This window comes from Marmota flaviventris, chromosome 7 (genome assembly GCF_047511675.1).
Source record: "Marmota flaviventris isolate mMarFla1 chromosome 7, mMarFla1.hap1, whole genome shotgun sequence".
Taxonomy (NCBI): Eukaryota; Metazoa; Chordata; class Mammalia; order Rodentia; family Sciuridae; genus Marmota; species Marmota flaviventris.
The window spans coordinates 5,152,666-5,180,096 of record NC_092504.1 but is presented as its reverse complement, the minus strand read 5'-3'; the positions used below and the strand labels follow the sequence as shown (position 1 = coordinate 5,180,096).

General features: G+C 55.5%; 1 protein-coding gene across 2 annotated transcripts; it reads left to right on the top strand.

Annotated features, from left to right (window-relative positions):
- The first annotated feature begins 376 nt into the window (after positions 1-376).
- Wfs1 (wolframin ER transmembrane glycoprotein) lies at positions 377-26,812 on the top strand. 2 transcript variants are annotated; one of them, XM_027939643.2, is made up of 8 exons: positions 377-512; positions 8,430-8,666; positions 13,577-13,659; positions 15,500-15,644; positions 16,797-16,967; positions 17,567-17,647; positions 19,658-19,803; positions 24,227-26,812. In XM_027939643.2, the coding sequence occupies exons 2-8, from the start codon at positions 8,435-8,437 to the stop codon at positions 26,036-26,038; spliced, it is 2,670 nt and encodes an 889-aa protein (XP_027795444.2). In that variant the 5' UTR covers positions 377-512; positions 8,430-8,434; the 3' UTR covers positions 26,039-26,812. The 2 variants fall into 2 exon arrangements, with proteins under 2 accessions (XP_027795444.2, XP_027795449.1); XM_027939648.3 differs by lacking the exons at positions 377-512; positions 8,430-8,666 and adding an exon at positions 9,588-13,470.
- The last annotated feature ends 619 nt before the right edge of the window (positions 26,813-27,431 follow it).

Below are 27,431 nucleotides of genomic sequence, written 5' to 3'. Positions count from 1 at the left end.
GGAGCCGGAGTCCGGGGTGAAAGTCGTCCCGAACCTTGCAGGTTTGGGTGGGTCCTACCACCTGTTACACACCCCGCCCACAGCTCCAGCTCCGCCTCGGAACGCCTTGTGGGCGGGGCCAGGGCGCGGTCCTGGGCCGAATCCGCTCGGAAACTTTCGCTGTAGGCGGTCCAGACCTGCCCTCCCGGCGCCCAAGGTCCTGGAGGCGCCGAGGGAGAGACGGCCGCAGCAGGCGGGGCGCTCCGCGATTGGCGGAGGCGCGCAGTGATTGATCGGTGCGCCGGCCGTTCAGGGGGCAGAACAGGAGCCGCGTCCGCGAGGCCGCGCCGCGAGAGGAGGGCGGCGGAGGCCCCGCCCGCTGCCCCGCCCCTCGGGCCCAAGTCCGCGCTGGCCGGCGCCCGCTCCGGTTGCTCGACTGCTGTAGTCACCACCCGGCGCGTCCCGCTGCTCCGGATCAACTTCGCAACCCACCAGGAGGCCTGAAGCGCCGCGTGAGGCCCTCTCGCCGGCAGGTGAGTGTTGGGGCGGGGGGCGCGTGCCGGGGATGGGGAGGGTCCCGGAAGGCGAGGCGGCTCCGCCCACCGCGGGCCTCAGTTTACCCTTCTGAGAAGATGGGTGGCCGGACCCGAAGGCCCCCGCGAGTTCCCCGAAGTTGGAGGGCGTGGGGTCCCGCCCGCCTCGCGATGCCCGAGGCGACCCCTGCCCGGGCGGGCCCACTCCTCCGTACTGGCCAAGCCGAGCGCTGCCCAGGGAGCGCGTGCCAGAGAGGCCGGGCTCTGGCGGACCAGGGCGGGTGTCCCCAGAGGCGCCGTCCTGCCCGTGCCCAGCTAGCCGGCGGGATGTCGCGATGGGCAAAAGTGCGACATCTGCAGTCGAGGGGAGAAAGAATGTCCACGCGCTTCTGCCCTTTTTAATGTTTTATTCACTCAAATCACTCAATACAGTTTCACTCTATAGGTTCTTAATCAGAAAGACGTCAATCCTTAATGCTAGTCGCTGCAGTAGCCGTAATCAGTTCACAGCAAACCATTCTAGATTAATTCCAAGCACAGCAAACACACTTAATCGTGACAGGCTCATGACAGACATGCCCTCTGCTGGCCAAGTTCAAGTGTCAGATCAAAAGTCTCAAGCCTTAGGCTCTAAGTCCAGCAGATGCACACTCACTCAGACCAGATGCACACTCACTCAGACCAGATGCACACTCACTCGGACCAGATGCACACTCACTCAGACCAGATGCACACTCACTCAGACCGCAGTGATCAGGCCAGGAACCCAGGCAGGCTTCTCCTGGGGTGGAGCTGACCGCTGGCTGAGGAGGCTCTCCCCAGGGCCAAGATGTGGCTGTAGAGTTTGAGGGTGGTGAGGAAGATGCAGAGGATCAGCAACGATGAAAAGTGTTGGGATGTCAGTCCAGGTCCTCATCAGGCTCTCGGCGTGAGGGCATCAGTGTCGGCTGGCTGAATGTCTGTTCTCTTGCTCCATTATTTATATCAAATTTTGGGGATTTTGACCCCCTTTCAATCCTTATCAGTTGCCACCAGATTTCCCAGTGACATCATTTACCCTGGGATTAAAACATCTGGTCTGGTGGTCCCCTTATTTCGCCTTTCCCCCTTATTGGGGGAGGACAGCCTGCCAGAGGCTTCACTCTGAGTTTGTCAGGGTGGGGAGAAGTGACTTCTTTGTGCCTGAGGGCCATACTGGAGGGCTCTGTTAGGCGTGCCTGGTGAGACTGCAGGTTTCAATCTGGAGTTTTAAAATGGATCTGCTTAGGCTCAAGCCTAAAGCCATCCTCACGGGACAAGATCCCCTCACCCTCTGTGTTCCCACCCAGGGCTCTGGTGTGCCCAGCCAGCCTGAAGCCTCCAAAGGGCTGAGGACCGTGGCAGCCTGTAACCCTGTCTGGTGGGACCCGGCCTGGGCAGGATACTGCCCTGGAAACTTCATTTCTGGTTGGATAGATAGAGGCTTTCTGCAGAATCTGACCCATCCCCTCTGGGTGTAATGGAGAAGTTCCTCTCACCCCATTTTTTGCAGTTGATGTTATGAAATTCCAGGGAAAAGCATTTGTAGTTCCTTGGCGTCCCCCAAGACTCCACTCCCCCTCTGTGTTTAACCCTCTCAGTCAGGTGGGAGGTACAGCCTCCACTTAGGACAGTAGGTGAGGTAAGGCTTAGCTGGTTTGGTGCCTGCAGGTGATTAGCACAGCCAGGCCCTCTGTCCCCCACCCCCAGTAGTGTACCCTGCCCCCCTCACCTTGAACAGTGACCCCTGGCATTTGGCCCAGGGCTTTGTGGTTTGTAAAGGACTTTCCCTTCTGCCAGAATCCATCACTCACTCAAGGATCCCTCCCTGGTACCCTGGGTGCTGGCTGCCCCTATTCAGTGTAGCCCTGTGAGGGAGTCCACTGGGGGCCCAGAGGCAACACGTCCACCCTCCCCACCTAGTACCTGTCTGCAGCTCTCACAGGAGCCCTTTCCATCTGACCAAGGATCTAGAAAGAGGTTCCTTCCTTCCTGCTTGGTCCTTTGTTCCCCCTACTCCCCCAGACACAGGCAGAACTGGCTGGGAGACTCCCCTTACTTTTCCCAGGTGGAAGTGGCTGGAGGGACTCTCAGGTCTGGCCTGCCCTGCCCCTTATAGGTCAGGGCTGGACAGGCCTTTGGGTCTGGTCACAAAGGGGAACCCAGCTCAGTCTTGGCCCCTGGAAATGCCTACAATTAGGACAGAAGCCAAACATGGTCCATAATGGTGGCTATAAAAACCATAACAGGTATAGAGTTTTTGGCTCTATATGGCACTGCTCCCCACCTCAGGAAGTAGGCTGAAGCCCCCAGCCATCAGCCAGCCATCCTGTGCCTCCTTGTTCCTCACATTGTTTGTCACCTCCTGTCTCTCCTGCCTCCCAGTCTGCCCCATGCCTGCCCTGATGCAGAGCCTCATCTCTCCCTACGTGGCCTGCAGCCTCCTCTCTGGACTACCTTGTTTGCCTCTGACTCCAGACAGCCTGATGGTTTTTACCTCTCCTTCCCTCTGGCCTGTGGGGTCAGGTCCATTGCCTAAGCCTGGCATTTGTTCAGGCCTGGAACCTGCTCTGCTCTCTCTTGGCCTCCTCTTCCTGTGTCCCTTTCCCAGCTCCCGCACTTTGCCTGCCACACGCTGACTTGCTGTCCCTGTGCTACTTCTTCTCTTGGGTGTATCCCCTGCTGGAGTGCCCCAACCCCCACATACACACACATGCCCCTATGCTGTCTGCCTGGCTCTGGGCCTCATTATTCTGAAGTGGGCCTTCAGCTAGGCTTTTGTAGAGTCCCTAGCCTGTCCCTTCCCATGGTTTAGTGAGGGACCCCTTCTGTGCTCTGTAGCCCCAGGCACTGCTCTTTGTGGTTGTTTGTCCATCTAGACTGGGCTGCTCAAAGACGCATCTGACTCTGGATGCATCCTCTCTGGGGCAAGGAGGACCAGCACAGTGCCTGGTGTGAGACAGGCCCTCAGTCCATGCCTGCTGAGCAGCTTGAGCCAGGCCCAGGCAGGTGCCAGGTGATGGTCTGTGGCTGTCCATAGTCACAACCGAGGCCATTTCCACTTTGAGTCTCCCTTTATTCCTGTGAACTTGTCACATTGAGAGAGCTGGACCGTTGGTTTGGCCTTTAATACTCTGGGCAAAAATAGGTACCTGGGAGCCACCAAGGGCTTTGTGTCCTTGTCTTGAGGTGCAGTTCTGTGCCAGGGGATTGGGTCGGGCCAGGCCAATGTGGACATCCCAGGCCAGGGACCTACTGAGCCCACTTCCTTTGGACTCAGTCACAGATACATTTTAAAATGCCTTTCTTTAATTTAAAAACATTGTATATTTATTATAGAAAATTAGGGAAATACATTTTTAAAGAATTAAAACCATCCATAATCTTTACCCAGAGATATCAAGTGTTAACAGTTTAAAAAAAATTTTTTTGGAGTTCTAGATGGACAGAATGCCTTAATTTGTTTATTTTTGTTAATGTTGTTCTGAAGATCTAACCCAGTGCCTCACTCATGCTAGGCTAGAGCTGAGTTCAACCCCAGCCCTCAAGTATTAACATTTTAAAAGCCATTTTCTTCTATATATTTTTGCAGATAAATTTTCTTTTCATTCTAAACAGACCCAGAATAATATCTTATGCTGCTTGAATCTTGCCCATCAGTGTTATGCAAACGTTTCCCCCTTCTGTAAACATTCATGTGCATGATCATGTTGAATAGCAGCACAGTGCTGTACCATGTGGAGAGCTGCATATTTCATTACAGATCATTCCGGATGCCAACGAGTGTTGCTGGGGGGACATCCTGTGTGTGAACCCCACAAGTATCTCCCTGGATTCCCCATCTTGGGATCCTGGAGGTGGAGGCACTGGCCATTTTCTTGGCTTCCTACAGGCCAGTTTCTAAGGACCCAGCTTCTAGAGGGTGGGGACTACCCTGCAGAGCAGCATCAGGCTGGCCCGGGGGAGGGCCAGTGCATCTGGGCAGAAGACTGCACATGGTCATTATGCTCTGGCCCTCAGTGGACTTGTGGTTGGAGCAGCCCTCTCTGGGGGACGTAACTCCTCAGCTGAGCTCCTTGTGCTGGTGTTTGTGTTTTGATGGGTAAAAATATGCCTTGGTGCTCACAGGGAAAGAATGCTAGCCATTCTGTGTTTTGCCATCTTTATATGATGGGTTCCAAGCTACTGCTCTGGCCATCATGGCAGTGGGATTGCCTGGAACTGGGGGACAGAGGTGGGGGGATGAAGCTCCTGCTCTGCCATCAGGGGTGCCAGGCCTTGAGAGGGACTTGCCTAAGATCATCCGACACATCGGTTCCTAGGTAGTGTGTCTTTCCAGGGCCTGGCTGCTCAGGCTTCTGACCCCATACGTTATGCCCTAGGGAGTACCTGAACTGCTGCTCCTGCCTTAGTGCACTAGTCAGAAGAAAGGAGCAGTTGCCAGGCAGGTCCTGCCTCTGTTGCTTCTTTCTGGCACTCCTGGTCCCTGTGAATAACCATATCCAGGACTTGTTTGTTTGCTTTGAAATAAGCTTTTTGATCTAAATCAGGCTTGGCCAACCCTCAGGGAACCTGACAATTAATCCTCCTGCATTCATCCATTCTTACTAATGAGAGGTTTGGCTTTAAATGATTTTTACTTTGACTGGAATGGGATATGCATATCACTTGACCCAGCCGTCTAGCTAGAAGCCGCATTTTCCTGAATTTTCCTTTTATAAGGTGTTTTTTCAACTGAATGGGAATGTAGCGACTCCAGTTTGCAGATTGTTTTCTCTTCCATCACACCTGGAATCCCCTTCTCACCCTGACATGGAAGGTGTTATCCCATTTTCCAGGTGGGGAGGCTGAGACGGTGCTTGTGGTTTTACAACCCAGTCCTGTTGGCTGGGATGGTATCTGTCCCTCCTACCCCTTAGCAGAAGGGGGCTAATGGAGAGTGTGTGTGTATCTGTGAGCAGATGAGGAAGACAGGGAATTCACAGAAGCAGCTGGCAGATACCCGCAAAGGTGTCTCTGGAGCTCGGCATGAAGGCTGTCCAGTAGGGATGGACGGGCTCCCCAGGAAGAGGTGCTGCAGGTGCAGAGAGTGAGGGTGGGCAGTTGCCTGTTGCAGTAGACCAGCAGCCAGTGCTGTGGAGGGAAGGGACCTGGGAGGAGAGGGTGGAGGGAGCTTGAAAGGCCTCTTTTCCAGAGACGAGCTTGCTGCGGTTTGGGAATACAGGTGTGGACTTGAATTTCAACCTCAGCTCTGCGAGCTGTTTCATCAGGTCTCTCACCTTGGTTTCCTAGTCTGTGAAATGGGGTGAGGGTTGGAGATGAAACAGGTTCTCCACCAGCAGCCCCTGGATGCTGTTGTACCTGCCTAGGAGTACCCCAAGGGAAGAGTATCTGGCGCACAGAGAGCAGAGCCGTTGTTATTAATGATAGGTGCCTTGCCATAAGCTAGCTCTCAGTAAAGCTCAGCTGCCCTTCTGCCATTAGAGAAGGTGCCACTGTTTCTGGGGCAGGAGAGCCGTGGGGGAAAGCGAGCTAGAACAAGGCTTTCTTGCTGACTCAGATGGTCTGGTGTCCTGAATGACTTTTGCTTTGTGTACCAGGCTGTGGGTTCACTTTCTCTGCCCCCAGCAGGCCACGCGCTCCCTTGGGTCTGCACATGCAGTTAAATGATGAGGTCTTCAGGAGAGGCCAATTCCCAGAAGCTCAAAGTTTGGAGACAGCAGCAAGCCCTGCATTGATTTCCAAGCAAATTCATGAGTATTGGCAATGTTTTTTTTTTTTTTTTTTTGTTGTTGTTGTTTTAAGACATTGTTCTGGGAATGTTTTAATAGGGCTCAAAAAAAAAAAAAAAAAAGCTAAACTAAATTAAAATAAGGGCTCAGTCCCTCTGAGGGAGGAACATTCAGATTGAAATCTACATTGTTCTTTGAACACAAATCTTATCCTTAGGGCCCCTTGGTAGCTGGGGATGGAACAAAACGGAATGGTCTGGAACTGATGGGACCTGCGGCCATTCCTGTTTTCCAGTGATTAGTCTAGAGACATCCAGCTCTACCCACTTGGACTGACTTAGGGCTAGGAGCCAGAACCCTGGCCCCTCATGCAGCTGTGGTCATACTGGTCCTCACAATCAGCCCAAGGACAGGGTAGTATCCTCAAGCAGATGAGGAGACTGATGCACAGAGAGGGACTTGGGCTGCTCAGGACCACACAGCTTGGTGGGCACAGAGCCAAAAGGAAGGGGCCTTGGCAGGTGAGGATTGGGAAACAGATTTCCTCATCACCAGCCTCCCCTGCTCTGTGCCTCAGTTTCCTCATGTTTGATGAAGAGAAGTGCCTTGTGTATGGGGAGGGTCATTTGGAAGTTTGAAGAAAAAATCTCCCACGCCCCACAGTGTGCATGGGGCCTGACAATTTTAGGGGTCTGTGCCCCTGAAGATCATCTAGATTAAGGATCCTCTAGAGCTTTCTGCACCATGGTCTGTGACTTGCAGTTGCTCTGAATTGTGTTGACACCGTTTTCCATGTTGCTGAGCCGCATGCTGCGGCCCTTTGTTGACTGACCCCTTTCCCCATCATGACATATGCCATGGGCTCTCTGTGCTCTCTGGTCTGTTCTAGAAGTCTCTTCATATGCCACCACCACCCTTATGCATTCATTTGCTTTTTAATAAGTGTTAGTAGCTGGCGTGTGAAGTTCTGTGACTCTTGTCCTGTGATCAGGGCCTGGTCTAGAAGGCTGTGGATCTTGGCAGTTCTGGTTGGAAAAATCTGGATTCACCAGGTGTGTGCCATCCCCACTCACCCTATCCTACCAATCTTTCCCTAAGTCTCCTCAATTTATTTAACTTTTACTTTATACCAAGGTGTTCATTTCCCAAAGTCCCCATAAACAATCACCAGAAACGGAGTGGCTTAAATCAGCAGTCTGGCTAGGTGTGGTTGCACATGCCTGCAGATCCCAGCAGCTTGAGAGGCTGATGCAGGAAGCTGGCCAATTTAGCAAGATCTTGTCTCAAAATAAGAAGTAGGGGGTGTGCTCAATAGTAGAGTGCTTACCTAGCATGTGTGAGGTCCTAGGTTCCATCCTTAGCACTGTAAAAATAAATAAATAAAAAATTAAAAATAAAAAGGGCTGGGGATGTCGTCTAATGGTAGAGCATTCTGCATTCATTCCCCAGTACCATAAACGATTCTGGAGACAGAAATCTAAGGTCAAGGTATGGGCTGTAGTAGTCCCTTCTGGAGACTCTGAGGGTCTGTTCCCTACTTCACCCCAGCTCCGATGGTAGCCTCAGGCCTTGGGTCTCTTCTCTTGTGGCTGCACCCTGTAGCCTCTGGCCCTTGCTTCTCATGACCTCTCTGCACGTCTGTGTTTCTTTCCTATGAGAATGCTCCATGTTGATTTAGGGCCACTCTAATCCAGGAGGCTTTCATTTCAAGATCTTGAACTTCATTAGCATCTGCAAACACCCATTTTTCCAAGTCAGCTCACTTCTACAGATGTTGAATTATATCACATGAAGCTCCCACAGCCAAGCACTGTGCTCAGTGTTTCTCTGGATTATGTCTGAATGTTGTCATTCCCATCCTCTTTTCTCAGATGAGGACACTAACAACCCAAGGTCTTGTGGCTTGACCTGGTGAGGCGGGAACTCGGGATTTAAAGCCTAAGTCCGAGGGTCTGAGGTCAGAATTGCTGCCCTGTGTGTCGCCCTAGACACCCTTAGGGAGTTGCTGTAGCACAGGGCTGCCTGCGGGGCTGTGAGGTTAAACGAGATCACAGGGTGCTTGGCAGATCCCACCCATCTCTTTGCTTTCTTCTCTTTCCAAAAATGAAAAGCTGGCACAAGCTGGGTTGGGGGCCCTAGTGTGTCTGACCCTTTGCTTTTCTTGCAGGCAAGATGGACTCCAGCACTCCTCCTCTGAGCCCCTCCATCCCACAGCCTCCACCAGCACCACAGCCTCAAGCCCGCGCTCGGCTCAATGCCACTGCCTCAGTGGAAGAAGAGAGGAGCGAGGCACCCCAGGCTCCCAGGCCCCAAGGTGGCCCTGGCCCAAGCGTCAGAGAAGCAGCTGTACTAGCTGAGCCTCGTGCCCCTCGTGCCAGGAGCCAAGAAGAAATGGGTGGAGCTGGTAAGGGGGTAGGGCCAGGGCCAGCAGTCTTCAGCCCAGGCTGGCTGTGGCTCTTCAGTGACTCAGGTGGGGCTTGCTTCCAACTCTGCAGTCTTATTCAGAACCTCAGATCTAAGAGCTGCTGGGGTATCCTTTCTGGGTTCCCCTAATTTGCCTCCATGCTTTCCTACCTCCCCTTGGGCCACGTGGGAACCTCTGTCCCAGATATGGTATCACCATCTCACCTGTTCAATGCCACCTGCTTAATAAGGCTCTCCTGCCTCTGGCACTTTCCAGCCTGCTCCCATAGCAGGAATACATGTTCTGTTGCAGTGTGGCACATGTACACATGCATTCACATGCTTGGGAACAAGTTTCCAAAGCAGTATCGCCCTTCCTCTGTGTTCTGGTCTATGTTCTACTTTGCTCCTGTGATTTAAAAATAAATGCCACTTTGGGGCAGTTAAATTGACCTCATGACCTTCTCATGGGTGAAATCTGCAGTTTGAAATCCACTGTCTGCAGAGGAGGACCCCATCTTGCCGGGGTCCCTGGTTCAGAAGTGTCCTGGATATTTAGTGGGGTGACAGTGTGGGTGAGTGAGCCTTGCAGTGACAGGCCCATGTGTTCTCACTGGGACTTCTCTCTTTGCATCTGGTCTCCCTGGACACGTCCATAGCAGGTGAGGGCCAGGCCTAGGGTCACCAGCTGTACCTTGGGTGGGTCTTGTTCTACAGCCCCTAGTGGTTGTAGCAGATACTCCTGTCTCCACCCTCGGCAGCTTTTGTTTTATTTCTTCTGTGTGCTGGACTCCAGGCAGAGGGAAGAGTTGGCATACAATAGGGGTGAGGCTGTGGGCAAGGATTTGGGTACCAAGAACAAAATCAGCAAGGACTGGAGGGACAGGAGCAGGGCAGGTTCAGGGCTGCAGGGGCTGAGAGCAGGTGGGCAGTTGGAAGGAGTGTGGCCGTGGCTCTTTTGGTTCTGTGAGGAACCCTCTTTCCAGCCCCCGTCATCTTCTCTTCCCTGAGAGACTGCCCCATCAGCAGGGCCCTCACACCATCCATGCCGAGGCCCTGGACCTGCTGTGTGCACCTGCTGTGGCTGTGTGCCAGCCCTGCCATAGGTGGCCCAGTAGTGACACACCTGTCACATGCTGCAGCCTTGCTAGCAGAGCTAGAGGGCTTCTGGGCTCCCTGTGCAGCTCTGGCTGGACACGCGCCCCACCTCAGGCTCTTTTGGACTCTGCTTCTCTTTTAAAAGATCACCATGTTCTTCCAATTTATCTCTAATGTTTCTGGGTAGACGCAGGTCTGAGCCTGGGATCTACCTGGCTGTAAGTCTTATTCCTTGTCTGTGCCCTTCCTACAGACCCCAGGGACCACAGTGGGTGTCCAGCCTGCACAGTCTGAGTCTTCATCGCCTCCCACCCGCTAGTGCCAGATGACATATGCCTGTCCGCTATAGAGACACAGATGATGAGGACATTAGCAGGACCCTGAGGTAGACAGGGCTGGTCTGCCAGGACACTACCCAGTAGTGACCACGGCTGGGAGTAAGACACTTCTGGAAGGGTGTCCTGGGCTGTGGCAGGAAGAAGTGAACACCAAGTTCCAAGACCATGGAAGGGGCGTGCAGCTGGGCTGAGTCAGAGGAAGGGTCAGAGTGTGGGGGCCCAGGTCAGCTGGGCCAGTGGGGCCCTGAGGGTCGGGGCAGGAATGTTGCTGTGTGCATGAGGGGCTGGCAGGGCTCTCCATGGGGAAGGAGCTGACTTTCACCTTGAGGAACCGCCTTGTGCTAGAGAAGATGGGGGAGCGGAGCAGGAGAGTGAGGCTTTGGAGCCTGGAGCACAAGAAAGGTGGCCAGTCTGCCTGGCGGCTGGGCATGGACAGGGAAAGGAGGAAGCCAGGGTGACCTCAGGAGCCCCTAGGTGGACAGTGGTGGCACAGCTGAGACCCCTCCCAGGGGGAGGGGTCAGAGCTTGGTCCCGGCAGTGGGTGTGAGGAGGGGTCGGGAGCCAGTGCACTGTGGGTGCGCGCTAGATGCTGAGTGGGGAGCAAGCCACAGCCCCGAGCAGCACTCGGAGTCCCGCTGTCAACAGCGCAGGAAGACAGCATGTTGCGTACGTTGCCTTGCGCTGACCTGGCTGTCGGCTTGCGTGTGTGTTGTGATCCCTGTACCGTAGCTGACACAGCATGAAGCAGGGTCCTTTGAGCTCACCCGATGGCCTCCAGGCCTCTTGGAAACCTGGCCGTGTGCCTCTTGATTGTTACTTTAACCTCCTTTGGAGGCATTCCAAGCCTCCAACGTCGTCTCCTCCATGAAGCCTCCCCTGTCACCATTGATGTCCCCACCTGTCCTGGTAGAATGGAGTTGTCCTCGCTGTCCCTGGGGGTGGGCCTTACCAAGGGCAGGGGTCATGCCTTGTTAACTGGCTTCCCTTGGCTCCTGGCACTCACATTGGTGGGTGAGGGTGTGGCTGAGTTCACACGTCCTGTTTGGGCCTAGTGGAAGGGCGCCTCTCTGGGCAAGACCTGCCCCAGTACCCACTGTCTCCATCCCTGCACAGAGCTCGGCCAGCTCAGGAAGGCAGGGCTGCGGTCAAGGATCCCTCACTGTGTTCCTTCCCAAGGACAGAGTTAGTGGCACAGAGGCTAATGGCACACTCCTTACATGCAAGGTGGCCCCAACTGCCCCGTGTGAGGAGCACTCCTTGGACCAGGGTAACCTCAGCTTCCCCATGTGTGGGAAACCTTGGTCCAGAGTGGCCTAGGTGTCCTGTTGGGACAAGGCCACAGCACTCTGCTCTGGCCACAGGGATGATGCCAACATACAGTGCATTTTTTGACATGCATTCAAAAATTTCAGGCGTACGCGGGTAGCCACAGTAGTGTGAGAGTGGAAGCCAGCTTGCTGTTGCTGGCCAACTGGGGAAGGCTCTACACGTATTCAGCTGGTGGGGAAGGACCCAGAGGCTTGCAGCACATGGCCGGGATGGTTCTACACTCCTAATGGGCAGGAAGGTCCCTCTCTTCACCCTTCTTCTACTGAAGGGAGCTGAACTTGGCAGTTCAGTCACTAAGCCCGGTGCATGCTGGGCTGTGGCTGTATTGGATTGGGGGAGACAGAGGAATGCCGAGGGCCCTGCTCTCGCTGCTGCCTTCTCAGCCCCCTTCTCTGTTGGTTCAGCACTTCCTAGCTGCACTGTAGTGCTGCATCAGAAACCAGGGCTTAGAGACAGGTAGGCCCAGGGCAGTGACTGCACCCACGAAGCCCCTGGAGGCTACCTCACAGCGGACAGCAAGAAAGGCCCAGTGGGCTACTCGGGAAGGGAAAAGGCCTCTCAGAGCCGCTTTATGGGCCCTGGAATCATTGCTGAGTAAAGTCCCTGGGGGAAGTTGAGCCCAAAACTCTGCAGGGATACTTGCCACTGTGTGGGGGTCACTGCACCTTCCCCAGGAGCTCTTCTTGCTCCTCTTCCACCATCACAAGCCTCTTCAGAGTGCCCTCAGGGGCTACATGCACTTGTTTTTTAAATGTATTTATTTTTTAGTTGTAGGTGGACACATATCTTTATTTCATTTTATATGATGCCAAGGATTAAACCCAGTGCCTCATATGTGCAAGAGCCAGGTGTCTCATCTCTGCCGAGGGGAGCATAGCAGGGGTCGGAGTCAAGCTGTGGGACTGAGTGTCAGCCCTTAAATATTGTCTGCCTGAATCAAAGAAAGGAGCTGGTAAAAATGAGTAGTTTTAAAAGCTCTCTTCATTGCTGTGATTCCCAGTGTCGATAAGGTTGTAATGGAATTGATGTAGTTGTATGATGTTTTTGTAGGTAACTTTTTAGGAAACGAATAGAGCATGAGCCCTGTGATGAGTCGTTCAATTGGAGAAGCTGTTAGGAAAATCATTTCCCACGGAAAACAAAGGGTGCACAGAATGGTCTGTGGCACCATTTTATAAAGTAAGGGGCCACAGGGAACAACCCCGAGGCCCGAGAGAGTGGAAAGGCTGGCAACCCTGAGCATGCCCCCCCGCCCCATGGGAATTAGGAGCCACTGAGGTGGTGAACTCACTGTGGCGCAGTGTGGAAATTGAGTGAGTCACTGTGGTGCCCCACAGGTCACATGCTGGCCTCCTGACCTGCTGTGCAGTGCTACTAGGAGGTGGGCCTTCAGGGGCCGGTGAGGTCATGAGGGTAGAGAACACACACATGGGACTAGTGCCCTTATAAAAGAGACCCCCCACCCCAAAACTCCTTCACCCCTCCCATGCAAGGCCCTAGCAAGAAGGTGCCATCTGTGAACTATAAACGGGGCCTTTGCCAGACATCATCTGCTGGCACCTTGATCTTGGACTCCCAGTCTCCAGAACTGGGAGTAATAAATTCTGTTGTAAGGCGCCCGGTGTGTGGCATCTATCATAGCCCCCCCGACAGACTGAGACACTCACTTATCAGCAAAAAGCATCTGTACCAAGATGTCCGTACGCTGACTGTACTCTCCAGAAGGCAGGTGTTTGTGGTGACAATTGTTGGCATGCTGAGTCCTGCACGTTCTTTTTGTCCAGGCCAGTGTCTTTCAAATGGAGCCCTTAGATTTTCTAGAGCTCCAGCAAGAGAAGGCCTGAGCTGAGGGGGACATTAGTGGGACTCAGGACTGTGCCTGTCCCTGTGTCTCCCATTTCTGCTGTCGGAAGTCACTGCGCTTGGTAGATGCTGCAGTCTCTGCTCTGGGGCTGTTTGGAGAGCTGGGAGGCAGACTGCTGCTCCCTGGCCCTGTCCTGTCTTTGCGGCGGTTCTGTTGCTCCTGGCCTGGATTTTACAGTAAGTATCGGCACCAAGTCTTCTGAAGGCCCTTCCTGCCGCCCCTCCACTCTGCCAAGTGACAAGGTCTGGCTTTTGACATTCTGCTTTTTTCCCTTTGTTAAAGGACCCATGAGGAGAGAGATGGAAATCCCATTTGAGGAAGTCCTGGAGAAGGCCAAGGCTGGGGACCCTAAGGCACAGACAGAGGTGAGGACCACACTGTCCCCTTGGGAACTCAGGACCCAGCCCCAGCAGGACAGGGCCTGGCCAAGAGCTCTGCAGCCCACAGAGGAGGAATGTGCCCCACCATGTTCAGTTGATCCACATCCACAGTGCCATCCCCCCAGCACCCTGCTGGGCCGGCCCCCGTGTCTTCCCTCAGGTCCGGCTAACACCTTGCCTTGGGCCTCCCCTCCTCTAAGATGCCTTCCCCACCTCCACATTCCTGAGTGCCCCTCCCACTGTTTGTGCTGCTCACTCTCGTCTCTGAGTGGCCACTCTGTGCCTGACCAGAGTAGTGCACAGAGCCCTCAGAGAAGTGACCATAGACATGGGCTGGGTTTGTGCCGGTGCCAGAGACTCAGTGCCACATGGATGGGGACCCTATCCTCATGGAAGTGATAGGAAAGTGGAAGGAGCTGACAAAAAAGTAAACAGATGCTCCTGATAGAGGAAATAGGAGAGGGTCCTGGTGTCCTCTGAGGAGGTGCCATCTCTGCCAAGGCATAGACAGGAGAAGGGAGCAGGGGTCCTGAGGATAGAGAGGCTTAGTGGGGTCATGAATCAAAACACAAGGAGGTGCACGGGTTGGGGGGGACCTCAGCAGGTCATGGTCGTCTCAGGTTGTCTTCATGATGTCCTTAGAGGGGGATCATCATTCACTCTCTTTGAAAGAGCTTTAGTAACTTGCCCAAGTTCACCGAGCCAGGAGGCACAGTGCCATGGTTCATGCCCAGGTCAGCAGCTCCGAGACCTCCCACCTGGTCCTTGGTGCGATGTGGGCAGTGTTGTCCCCACACTTCTTGCTGTTTCTCCTGTTGGTATCTGGAAATCTGGGGCGGGGGGGGTCCCAGAGTCCAGCTTCCCGTCATTAATGTGGAGAAGTTGAGGGCCTGAGAGTGTGAGGAAGCGAGCTGTGAGCAGGTCTCTGCCTAGTGCCTCCCTCCAGCCTTGCCCGGCCCACCCTGTAGGGAGACCACCACATCCTTCGTAGCGGGGCTGCCAGAGGCCCCAGAGATCTGTCCAGAGCAGTGGCTCACCCTGTCCCTCTGCACTCTGAAGTTCTTCTATAGCCTGTTGCCTGCACATTCCAGGGTTGGATCACATACTGGCCCTTTTTGAGGCCCTGTCTGTGCCCTGGGCCTCACTTTGTCCAGAGAATGAGGGTCGGACTGGGTCGGCCGGCATCTTTCTTTTCATAAAGAGCCAGATAGTAAGTATTTTGGGCTCCATGTTCTGTCATACCCACCCAGTTTGAGCAAGGATCACAGCAAAGCCACCATGCCTTCCCCACCTCCACGTTCCTGCAGCCCCCCTACTGTTTGTGCTGTTCACTCCCATCTCTGAGTGGTCACTCTGTCCAGAGAATGAGGGTTGGACTGGGTCAGTCATGGCTATGCTCTAGTAAAACTTTATTTAAAAAAAATCTGGCCAGTAGGCCAGTTCAGCCCTTGTCTGGCTGCCGTCTCTCCACCCCTGATTTTATGTGGTCACCTGTTTTGAGAGGTGGTCTGTGGGCCGTCACTGTTGTGAGTTTCCCTCCTTGGGCTCTTGGTGGGCAGGAGCAGCTTGAGGAAGATCTCAAGAGTGCAGGCGCTGTGGCTCCTTCATCTGCCCAAGGTTCTATGCCTGCCTCACAGTGTTTTGGGCAGGAGCCAGGGCCCAGGACCTGCAAGAGTCCAGTCTAGTGCAGGCACCCAGTGGGACCCATTCCCACCACCTTTCTTCTTGGTCTGAGTGACATGGGGAGGAGACCTGAGGAGTGGGCTGCAGGAGCAAGGGCAGGCGAGGTCCCAAAAGGCAAGGTTGAGTGGTGTCTGGCTTGCAGGTGGGAAAACACTACCTGCGATTGGCCAGTGATGGGGACGAAGAGCTTAACAACTGCACAGCCGTGGACTGGCTGATCCTGGCCGCCAAACAGGGCCGGAGGGAGGCGGTGAAGCTGCTGCGCCGGTGCCTGGCCGACAGGAAAGGTGAGTCTGCAGGGAGCTCCAGCTGCCTGAGGGCGAGCAGTTTGTAATGCTCCTCACTAAACGGACAGCTGAGATGGTACACAGGAAACCTAGTGCTGGTGACACTGCTGGGAAATGAGGAGTGTGTGTGGCTAGTAGCCTTGTCGATTGAGACACTGTGGGGCATGATGGGAGATTTAACAGACCAAGCCATTTCCCTGCCCTTTGGTAGTAATTAACTATGGCCATTTTCCCTTCTGGGTTCTGATCCAAACTGAAGGATGGATCCTGGAGGCAGCCGCACAGGGCCAGCTGTACTGTGTTAAAGCAGAGGCCTGTGGGCAGAATTTCTGGGCTGTTTCCATCCAGTCTCTGAGAACAGTTGGGGACTATAGGCCCAGGAAGACCTGCTCAGTTGCACTCACAGTAGAAGGAGGAGGACTGATGCTTCCTAAGAGCAGGCAGGCGGGCAGAGGCGGCCAGGGTGGGGAGGGGTACTGGGGCAGTGGGAACCCAGAGGAGGCCATTTGTTATGGCTTCCTGTTTGTGTGGAAAATTTGGGGCGTGTTTAGTAGGAGAAGTCATTCTTCCCAAGTCTGGCTGCCCCCCGGGAAGAGACGGCTGCTATCCCAGGTAGTGGTGGGTGAAGGGACAAAGCAGTGGACCCTATTCACCATTGCTTCCTCTGAAAGGGCTGCCACGTGGGAGATACTGCTCCCTTGGCTGCCCTCAAGGGCCTGTGCCTGTGAAGCACTGCAGACACAGGGATGGCCCTGCCATTGCGCCCGGCTAGTAGTGGTGCAGGGAGACTGAACTGGTTCAAGGCAGTTCTGTCTCCCTGGGACCCTGTGGCCCTGGGCAAGCCAGCACCTTGCCGTGTGCCTCAGCTCTAGACCAGCACCCACTCAGAAGGGTCTCAGAGGATAATGGGGGCAGGGAGCGAGCCAGGAAGACAGAAAGCCTTTATACACCTGCACGCAGAGACACTTGGCCCTCTGCCACCAGACCAGCTGGGCCCCAGCCAGGAGAGCCGATGCTGGGGGTGCTTGCCTCAGATGGCCACTGTCTGGTGCCTGACAGATGTTTCACACGTTGCCTTCCCTGGCCTTTCAGAGCAGCACTGATGGGCCCAGATGGGCGGGAGGAGGACTTACTGTTGCCTCTGTCTGTCAGGCATCACTTCCGAAAATGAGCCAGAGGTGAAGCAGCTTTCCTCCGAGACTGACCTGGAGAGGGCTGTGCGCAAAGCTGCGCTGGTCATGTATTGGAAGCTCAACCCCAAGAAGAAGAAGCAGGTGGCTGTGTCGGAGCTACTGGAGAATGTGGGCCAGGTCAACGAGCATGGTAGGCAGGCCACCACAGCACTGGGCCTTCCTGGGGCCTGGGCCTTCCTCTGGGGCTGGGACCTTCTCTCTTGGGGCCAGGGCATGCTTTATGGGGATTGGGGCCTACAGTAGGGAGGTACGGCATGCTCACAGAAGGACAGCGTAAATCCTGGCTTGGGTGTTTGCTCATTAATCAAATTTGTGCTGAGCTCCTCCTTGTGTCTGGGCCAGGTATACAGAGGTGACAGACAACTTGCCCTCACTGCTGGGGAGCTCACTGCTCAGTGGGAAAACCAGACCAATACGTGATGCTGGCCAAAAGTGGTTGAGATCAGGTGGTGCCAACCAAAGAGGGTAGTGTGCCTAGGGTGCAGTGACCTTGTCCCCAGGTGGGAGAGATTGTGTTATTCACTGAGTGGGAACACTGTAGCAGGTGCTGAGTCCACCTCATGGGGAAGCTCAGAGGTGGCCGCCAAAAGTGTGGTGCTTGTAAGACTCACGGGCTGCCATGAAGGCCCCAAGCCCTGGGTCCCCACGGCTCACTAACGACCTCTGTTTGGTGGGCTTCAGGGCAAGAGACAGACAGCCTTTATTCTCAATTCACTTTGTCTCTGGCAGATGGAGGAGCGCAGCCAGGCCCTGTCCCCAAGTCCTTGCAGAAGCAGAGGCGAATGCTCGAGCGCTTGGTCAGCAGTGAGTGTGAGTAAAGCCTGTACCTGCCAGGGTGGCACCGGGACTTCCGCCTACCTCTCAGCTATGGCATCTGCTCCTTCTGGTGGATCCCAGGCCTGGGCCACAATCAAGATTCTGGGGGATGAGTGGATTCTTGGTCCTGTCTGTTTGGGTGCTAGTGCTCTGGACACTGGGATCTAGACTCTGCCCACCAGGCTGTCCAAACTCCAGCAAAACACACCTGCAACATGACATATGAGAAAGACCCGCCATATGAGAAAGACTGGCAGGCAAAGGTGTGGGAGCCTACACCCACGGTGCCTGCATGAGCTGGAAAGGGTAAGGAGGGGTCAGCCATGAACAGCAAGAGGAGACGCTCCAGGCAGGGGGAAGATCGTGGGCATAGGTCCAAAAGGGGATCTGCAGGTGTGTGCAGACTCGGCCCCAGCTGGGCACTGGGAGGGGCAGAGCTTGCACAGGGAGGGAAGAGAGGTCTGAGGACCTGCTGAGCTGTGGGTGCCTTTGGGCTCCCCAGGGTCAGAGAGCCTCACAACCTCTGCATGCAGCTCCCTGGCCTGACCATCGCTCCATCTATGTGGAGTGGACTCTGTAGTCTAGAGACCCCGGGGATGCTGTCCTGGAGAAGGCAGATGGGGGTGTCACTGTAGAGGTTTGAGGGGGTCTCCGGAGGCAGAACACCCTTTACTCAGACTGCAGGCTCTTGATACATGGCAGAAAAAATTTTAAGAATGCATCAGATTTTACAAAGAGGAGCTTCTTAGAAAGGTGAAGATACGTTCATTTTCAGAATGTGGCTCGCTCTCAGGTGAGAAGCACCTCTGGGGTCTCAGGCTGTTATTTTAAAGGCGACTCCATGAGGGGTGGGCATGGGCAGGTGTGTAGGCTGGTCGTCCTGGTGATCACAGGGTGGCGTGTGGGTCCAGCTCTTCTCGAGATCTTCAGTTTGAAGTAAACTTCTGATCTACGGATACTGTGTGGAAAGTACTCTGTAAGATACCGTCTATCTTTTTGCTTATTCTAGAAATATACATGGTAGTACATTGCACAGGGCAGTTTTTATAAGTGAGTGAATTAAGATTTGTAGGTTTCTCAGAAATCTGGGAGTGACAGGCCTGGGGGAAAGACTGACCTGGGAGGATAGGCCTGAGGAACTTGAGTGCAAGGCTTTCAGATGAAATCCCAGTCTCCTTTTCCTTCCTGTGTCTCCTTCCTGCCTGTCCTTTTCCATTTCTTGTCCCTTCCTCAGGGGAACAAGAGGGCTGCTCAGCACTAACAGGCAGGCTGAGGCGGAGCCCACACCTGAGAGGAACTTGGTAGGAGAGGTGCTCACAGTTGTGACCCCCTTGTGTCAATTCCTCTGCACACCGTCCTGGACAGCCTGGAGGAGAACTTCTAACATGGACGCACCCTGGGGGACTCCCAGCCCTTGTCTCGTGTCTGTTTTCCCCACTGGGAGCCTGGACTCAGGCATGCTGGGTTTCCTAGTATTTCCCAGGGCTTAGAAGAGTGCCCAGTGCATAGTGGACCCTGACAGACAAGTGCTGGACGGAGGTCACTGGTTGGCTCTCAGTAGATCATGTTGGATGGGGGCTCGGAGGTGGTGGCTGGCTCCTGGGGGACTTGTCACCAGTGTTGTAAGAGCCCTGGTGAGCACCCAAGGGAGAGAAAGGGAGTCAGAGGCACAGGAGATGTAGGCTGTTGAAAGCCGTGGAGCTGGGCCCAGAGGTCAGGTGGGCTCCAGGCAACAGGAGCTGGGTGGGCCGGTCACCTCACATGGAGAATGGCATGTCACCAGGGCCAGGGGCAGCGGTGGAGGTTAGAGTGCAGCATGCCCACCAGTTCCTCCCCATATGGCTGGTCTTCATCCGTAATCACACCCAGGGAAGGGCTTCGAACCTCATCTCGACTCTTGTCCCAGCGGAGCCACAAGCCATTGTGCCCTTCCTTGGCTGCCCAGGTCAGAGTCACAGTGGGTTGACAGTGGGGACCCCCTGTGCTGTTTCCTCTGTGCTGCAGCCAAGAACTACATCGCCTTGGACGACTTCGTGGAGATCACCAAGAAGTATGCCAAGGGCATCATCCCCAGCAACCTCTTCCTCCAGGATGATGACGACGATGAGCTGGCTGGGAAGAGCCCCGAGGACCTGCCACTGCGCCAGAAGGTGAGCCAGCCAAGCACGCTGTCACCCTCCAGGAAGCAGTGGGAGGGACATCCTGGAGGTATGCCGCTTGTCTCTTGGGTTGTCCTCAGGGTCTGCTAAAGACGTGTCCTCAGAAGGAGGCCTCCTTAGGCAGCCGGCTCAGAAGCCAAGGAGGTGTGGGTGGTATGCGGGAGTGACCAGTGCTGCGGTCCCTCTGGGGCTTTTTATGCACAGTGCAGTGTGGACAGCCGGTGGAGGCGTTGGAGCTGGACTTTTTGTTTGACTCGCCACAGAGAGAAATGGATTATCCATTTGTAGCACAGGCCAGAGGCCAGTTCCTCGACACAGAGTGCTAGTGTCTGGCAGGCCAGGCCATGGGCCAGTTTGCTGGCCACCAGGGCTCAAGGATCCTGAGGGTAGGCCAGCGCCTGTGTGGGGGATATGGGCACACCTGAGGATGGTGAGCAATACGGACGACAGGAGTGTGGTGGGGGCAGAGAAATCAGAAATGGGGCCCTGCACCCTGCCTTGAGGGCTCCTTGGGTTTGGTCCATGTGGATGGTTTGGACTACAGACACACCAAGGCCATGGCCTTCTCACGGAATTGCCCTGGTCAGCCCACAAGGTTGAATTAGATGTGTCCTTAGCTCACTCTGCAGAGAGAATGGCACTTCCAGGAGTTGGGCTGTCAGGGCCAGCACAGGGGCAGTTCCTCCAAGCAGGGGACGTGTCATGAGCCCTGGGTGTGGGTTACCCAACATTCTTCATTTCTGGGTGTTCATAACGGACCGAGAACATGGATGGACCCATGGCTGTGTGAGAATGGGGTAACCGAGTTAGGATGGGGGCAGCAATAAGGTGGCTCTGCTGCAGGCCAGCAGGTGGTCAGGTAAACAGGCAGCATGCCGGAGCCGGGAGTGGAGGAAGTCGAGCAGGGGCAGGGGAAGGCAGAGAGGAAGAGGAGAGGCCACAGCCAGAGGGCAGTGGCATAACCAGGGACTGGGTGCTAAGCCCACATCTGGGTCTGAGTCCCTGACGAGCACCTAAGGCTGGTAGGTCCCTGGGGTGATGAATTAAAGGCCTTGCCCTTTCCACTGAGGACCGGTGGTGTGTGCAGGGCAGGAGAGACTGCGTTCTGAGACAGGGTGGTATAGCCACAACCCAGGGAGCCTGCCCCGAGCCCTGGGGGGTCACAGACAGGATGCCTTCACTTTCTTACGGGAGAACGGATCTAGAGTGCTTGGCATGGTTCTTGGCAAAGAGGAGGCATCCCTAAATGCCAGTGAAGGTCAGAGGTGACGGGTAAGTTGGAGAAGACCAGGGCCAGAGCATCTCAGCTGTACATGCAGGGTGGGTGCTGATGATCCTCCGCCCAGTGCCCGCCCTGGTTGGGGCAGCAGATGGGGCGTCACTCACTCCACGCCATGAGTCCAGTGCTTTGAGTAGTCGGAAGCTCTGTTTGTTGTGACAGGAAGTAGTCAAGGTCTGTGTCTGCTTTCTGTCTTTGGGGCTGTCAGAGCCCTTTGACTCCCCAACAGTGTGTCTTGATAAAAAAAAAAGCCTTTGGAAAGAGGTAAGGAACCATGACAGGCATCTCGCAGCTCCAGCGCTATCCAGCTTGTAGTGGCCTTTCAGAGGACTGACGGGCGCTGTTCTGGGAGCGGTCATCCACACTCGGGAAAATGACAGATACCTCCTTGTGAGTTGATGTCCTTCCACAAACAACTTGGCTCCAGAGGCCAAGCAGCTCTTCTTGAGCTGGGGGTTCAAGTTGTCGCCCTCTTCAAAGTAAACAATAATGTTTTAAAGTCCTAACATGTTGTACATTAAATTATTGGAAAGCCCAACGAGTGAGCATTTTCTCTAGGTGAGAACAGACCTGGCTGGAGGCACTTGCCTGCCCTGCATTACTAACGGCGGGCTCTGCCCGTGCCTGGCCTGGGCGTGATGCTCCGTCACAGTTCTCGTGCCAGCCGACGGGCTGCTCACTTGCTCCTGCACAGAGGGCACCTTGATGTTCCTTTCCTGGAACTGGATTCCTCACTGGTATTTTTTGAAATATTATTTCATGTGTTCTCCAGCCCAAGGTAGAGTTTATTTTAATTTATTTAGAAATTCTCTATAGAAAAGGACACTAAAATTTTAGTCCCACAGTTTGGTGGATTCCCAAGAGAAAGGGCTTGGGCAGAAATTGTGGGGACCAGAGGTTGGAATCTTAAAAAGGAGAGCATTCCCTGATCACAGAGGCTCCTGGGGCAGGTGCTAGACACCTCAGGGTCTCAGGTTCTAGAAGCTTCATTGTCTTTTACAGGTCTTTGCACCAGGCTGTCATGTGACTGCCTCAGCATGAAAAGTAGTGGGTGGTTCTGAGCATTAGACTTCAGGTACTTTAACGCCAGCCCCTTGGGCACTGTCAGGCCACGTCCTCCAGGCTGCCTGGGCTGGTCACACAACAGAGATGAGGGGCATAGCAGCCCAGGGCACCTTAGATTCTCCTACTGACAGCAAGGTCCGCCCACAGGATGAGCAGAGCCGCTGGCACCCCACTGACTGCTTGGCTCTGGGTTCTAGCCAGCTGCTGGGTAATGCCAGAGGGCTCCGCCCAGGCAAACCCTAGAGGAGGTGCACTTTCATAAATGCTGGTTTGCTTTCTGGCATGTGTCGGAAATACGTCCCAAGGCTGGTGCCCGTGCCTGATCTCCCCATGACCACTTCCCAGCAGGTGTGGGTGTCCCTTTGTTCGTAGGAAAAGGTTGTAGCCCAGGGAGCAGGGGAACCCTAGCTGTTAATCAGCTCATTCACTTGTTGCTTGTTATAAAACATACCGAGGAGCCAGGCACAGTGGCCACACCTGTAATCCCAGCAACTCGGGAGGTTGAGGCAGGAGGATCAAAAATTAAAGGCCAGCCTCACAACTTAGACCCTGTCTCAAAATAGAGAAGACCAGGAATCGACTCTAAAGCACCTCTAGGTTCAGTCCCCAGTACAAATAAAAACAAAACAAAACACACAAGGTGCTGTCCCAAGACACCAGAAGAACGAGGCTCTTCCTCCACAGGTGCACGTAGTTGTGTACACAATGGCCTCTTGAGCTCTGTCCCTCTCTGCCTTGGCAGTCAGCCTACTGTGGCTTCCAGGTGTTCTGGTCATTGTGAATCAACAGCCAAGGCTCATGGCAGATGAGGGCCACCTGCATGTGGTCACTTCCTTCCGTTCACCAGGAGTCCTCCTGAGCCCTCCAGGGAGGCCATGGGGGAGCCTGCCCCGGGGAGTGGGGGCCGTGCTGCTCCCTGGCCCGTTGCTAATGGTGAGCAGCTGCTCTCTGCCCCTCACAGGACTAGGCCCTCCAGGGATCCACTCCCTGGTGTTGGCCCAGGCCCTGGACCCTGTCCTGTGCCGCACACCATGCTGTGTGAGGACAGGCACTGTCCACCACTTCCTGTGTCCTCTCCACCCTCCCCCTCTTCCCCATGCCCTGGCCAGGCCTGGCGCTCCAGGGGGTCTGTGGTAGGCACGTGAGGCTGTTCTGGGTGGCAGAACCGCCCGCTGCGCCCCGAGGCTGCCCCTGCCTTGCTTCCCATGGCCCTTCCTCCAGAGTGTGCTTGGGTTTTCAGTTTCTTGTGATAAAGGCCACGAGTTGCTTCTGACCTTTACACTAGATACTGACTGGGGAGGGGAATTCAAGGCGAGGAGGGGGGCTCCACGGGCTGTGTGTCTGCTGTGAGCAGTATGGGGTGTGTGTGTGCGTGCATGCGCGTGTGTGTGTGGTGGGCAGCTGGTTCCCAGGGCCGCACCTGGCCCCACTGCAGCTGCATCGGCTCTTCAGTCAAGAGAGAGCTGCGCCCTCACTGCCCGCATTCGCCCTGTGCTCTCCACGCTGCCCAGCCGCCCTCCAGGGCTTCCATGCTCCCACTCTGTGGAGCCCAGCAGAGTCTTTCCAGTAATGGCTGCTGTCCCCCTTGACTGACAGGGAAGCGGAGGCTCAGGGAGGGACGCCCTTGCCGTGGAGGCAGAGGGAGATGCAAACCTATTCCCAGACAGGCAGCCTAGGGCTGTTGGCCCTTTACACAGGAGGCTGTGTTGGGGCAAGGAGGGGAGCTGGCTGGCCTCCTCCAGGTGCGTGAGGTCTCCCAAGGGAGACAGTCACACTTGAGTTTTGTCACTCTGGTAGAAGGTGGGGAGCCAGGCCCGGGGTGGGTAGAGAAAGACTCTAGGGCCCCGAAGAGGAGGACCAGGACTTGTGGGGGGTGAGAGAAGGTCCCGGGGGGTGCAGGGTGTGGGGAGCACTTTTTTACCTGGAGGCAGGTGCCCGGGTGGGAGGACCTGCTGGGACAAGGTGCCAGGGGTAGGGAAATAGCGGAGCAGGCTACCCACTGTGCAGAGTGAGGCGAGGGAGGGCCGTGGGTCCTTGTTCAGGTGACGCCAACGCAGCCTCTCCTCACAGGTGATGAAGTACCCCTTACACGCCATCATGGAGGTCAAAGAGTACCTGATCGACGTGGCCTCCAAGGCAGGCATGCACTGGCTGTCCACCATTGTGCCCACTCACCACATCAATGCCCTCATCTTCTTCTTCATCATCAGCAACCTGACCATCGACTTCTTTGCCTTCTTCATCCCCCTGGTCATCTTCTACCTGTCCTTTGTGTCCATGGTCATCTGCACCCTCAAGGTGTTCCAGGACAGCAAGGCCTGGGACAATTTCCGCACCCTCACTGACCTGCTGCTGCGCTTCGAGCCCAACCTGGACGTGGAGCAGGCCGAGGTCAACTTCGGCTGGAACCACCTGGAGCCCTATGCCCACTTCCTGCTCTCTGTTGTTTTTGTCATCTTCTCCTTCCCACTGGCCAGCAAGGACTGTATCCCCTGCTCGGAGCTGGCCGTCATTGCCGCCTTCTTCACCGTGACCAGCTACATGAGCTTGAGCAGCTCGGCCAAGCCCTACACCAGGAGGGCTCTGGTCACTGAGGCGGCTGCTGGGCTGCTCTCCCTTCTGCCCACCATGCCCGTGGACGGGCGCTACCTTAAGGTACTTGGGCAGACCTTCTTGACTGTGCCTGTCGGCCACTTTGTTGTCCTGAACGTCAGCCTGCCCTGCCTGCTCTACGTCTACCTCTTCTACCTCTTCTTCCGCATGGCCCAGCTGAGGAACTTCAAGGGCACCTACTGCTACTTGGTGCCCTACTTGGTCTGCTTCATGTGGTGTGAGCTCTCTGTGGCCATCCTGCTGGAGTCCACTGGCCTGGGCCTGGTCCGCGCCTCCATTGGTTACTTCCTCTTCCTCTTTGCTCTCCCCATCCTGGTGGCCGGCCTGGCCCTCATGGGCGTGGTGCAGTTTGCCCGGTGGTTTGTGTCCCTGGAGCTCACCAAGATCTTGGTCACCATGGCAGTCTGCAGCGTGCCCCTGCTGTTCCGCTGGTGGACCAAGGCCAGCTTCTCTGTGGTGGAGATGGTCAAGTCCCTGACGCGGAGCTCCATGGTCAAGCTCATCCTGGTGTGGCTCTCGGCCATCGTGCTCTTCTGCTGGTTCTACGTGTACCGCTCGGAGGGCATGAAGGTCTACAACTCCACGCTGACCTGGCAGCAGTACGGCTTCCTGTGCGGGCCCCGGGCCTGGAAGGAGACCAACATGGCACGCACCCAGATCCTGTGCAGCCACCTGGAGGGCCACAGGGTCACGTGGACAGGCCGCTTCAAGTACGTCCGGGTGACGGAGATCGACAACAGCGCCGAGTCGGCCATCAACATGTTCCCGTACTTCATTGGCGACTGGATGCGCTGCCTCTATGGCGAGGCCTACCCGTCCTGCAGCCCCGGCAACACCTCCACGGCCGAGGAGGAGCTCTGCCGCCTCAAGCACCTGGCCAAGCACCCCTGCCACATCAAGAAATTCGACCGGTACAAGTTCGAGATCACGGTGGGCATGCCGTTCAGCAGCAGCACCAACAGCACCCGCGGCCACGAGGAGGACGACATCACCAAGGACATCGTGCTGCGGGCCAGCAGCGAGTTCAAGAGCGTGCTGCTCAACCTGCGCCAGGGCAGCCTCATCGAGTTCAGCACCATCCTCGAGGGCCGCCTGGGCAGCAAGTGGCCCGTCTTCGAGCTCAAGGCCATCAGCTGCCTCAACTGCATGGCCCAGCTCTCGCCGGCCAGGCGGCATGTGAAGATCGAGCACGACTGGCGCAGCACCGTGCACGGCGCCCTGAAGTTCGCCTTCGATTTCTTCTTCTTCCCGTTCCTGTCGGCCGCATGAGCAGCCGCCGCCGCAGAGGCACCAGTGCATGTTGCTGTGAGGCCTCCCGAGCACTGCCCAGCCAGATGGCGCAGCCCCGTGCCGCGTGTGCGTGTGCTCCCGTGTGCTGAGTGTGCAGACCCAGGGCTTCGAGGACCTTTGGCTCGTGTGTAGACTGCCCAGGGGTGAGGGTGGCTGCTCCCTAGCTCTGCCCATCTTGGAGGCCAAGCACTGCTGGAATCGCATGCAGTTTTTGCCCACGTCCTGGCCTTTCCCAGTGAAGCTGGGGTGCCAGGCTAGACCAGAAAGGCCCCGTGTCTCACGAAGCACTTTACAGGTGGTATTCTCCCCCTCCCCCACGTCCGTGTACCCTGTTGGCCCTGGCTTACTTTTGTGTTGGGTTTGTTTTTTAAAGAACCATTGCGTGTTTGTGTACTCCATGATAGCATTTCTTATTTATTTGGTTATTGCTAAGCCCTGATGGCTGTTCGCCTCTCTGGGGCTGCACCGCTGCCTGCATCCCAGCATGTGATCAAGGCATGGCTGAGAGCTGGGCGAGGCAGCCATAGGCAGGGCGTGCCACACTGGGCTCTGGGCACCACACCCTGCCTCGTGGCTTTACTGTCCAGCAGGTCATGGATATGTTTGTGCCGGATTGCCTGAATCTACCAGGACTTGGAAAGCAAGGAGCACCCTGGGCATCCCCACTGCTCAGGAAGGTTGGCCGTGTTCAGTACTGTAGAGCAGCTCAGAGTCCTCCCTTAGCCGAAATAAAGAGCTTTGGTGAAATCTGTACTCCTCTCTCCTTTGCCTGTGACTTCTGCTGTATGTGAGCATCAGCCAGCATCCACACTCGTGTGGAATGAAATGCACACTTGGGGTTTGGAAGGCAGAACTGACCTTCACGTGGCTGATCCCCTGCCCAGGAGTAGACCTTGCAGCCACCCCAAGTATGCGGGGCCTTAGGGTCTCTGCCATAACCCTCCGGTGGGGGACAGCAGGGATGCCCAGTGCCCACAAGCATGGAATGCCAGCTGCTGTCGGATCTTTAGGTGAAAAGTGGTCACAGTTGCTTTGAAACTCAAATTGCTAATGAAACAGCATCCATAGAAATTCATGATGATAGCACACCCCACCAGGGTAGTGTGTCTGTTGGTAAAAGGTCCTGGGCTCAGTCAGGTACCATGGTAATTCATAGGATTATAATCAGAATTTAAGTCATTCCTAGGTGCTGGACCAGTGGGGGACCCCACCTGGGATGAACCTGGGTCCCTTGGGTCCTGGTTTCCCTCCTAAGGATGAGGACATGTCTAGCACCCCCTCCTGCTCCTTGTAGGTAGGCTTCTCCCGCTGTGGTTGGGGAACATGGAGTTGATTCACACACCCTCCATGGGCTGCCTTCGGGGTTTGGGAC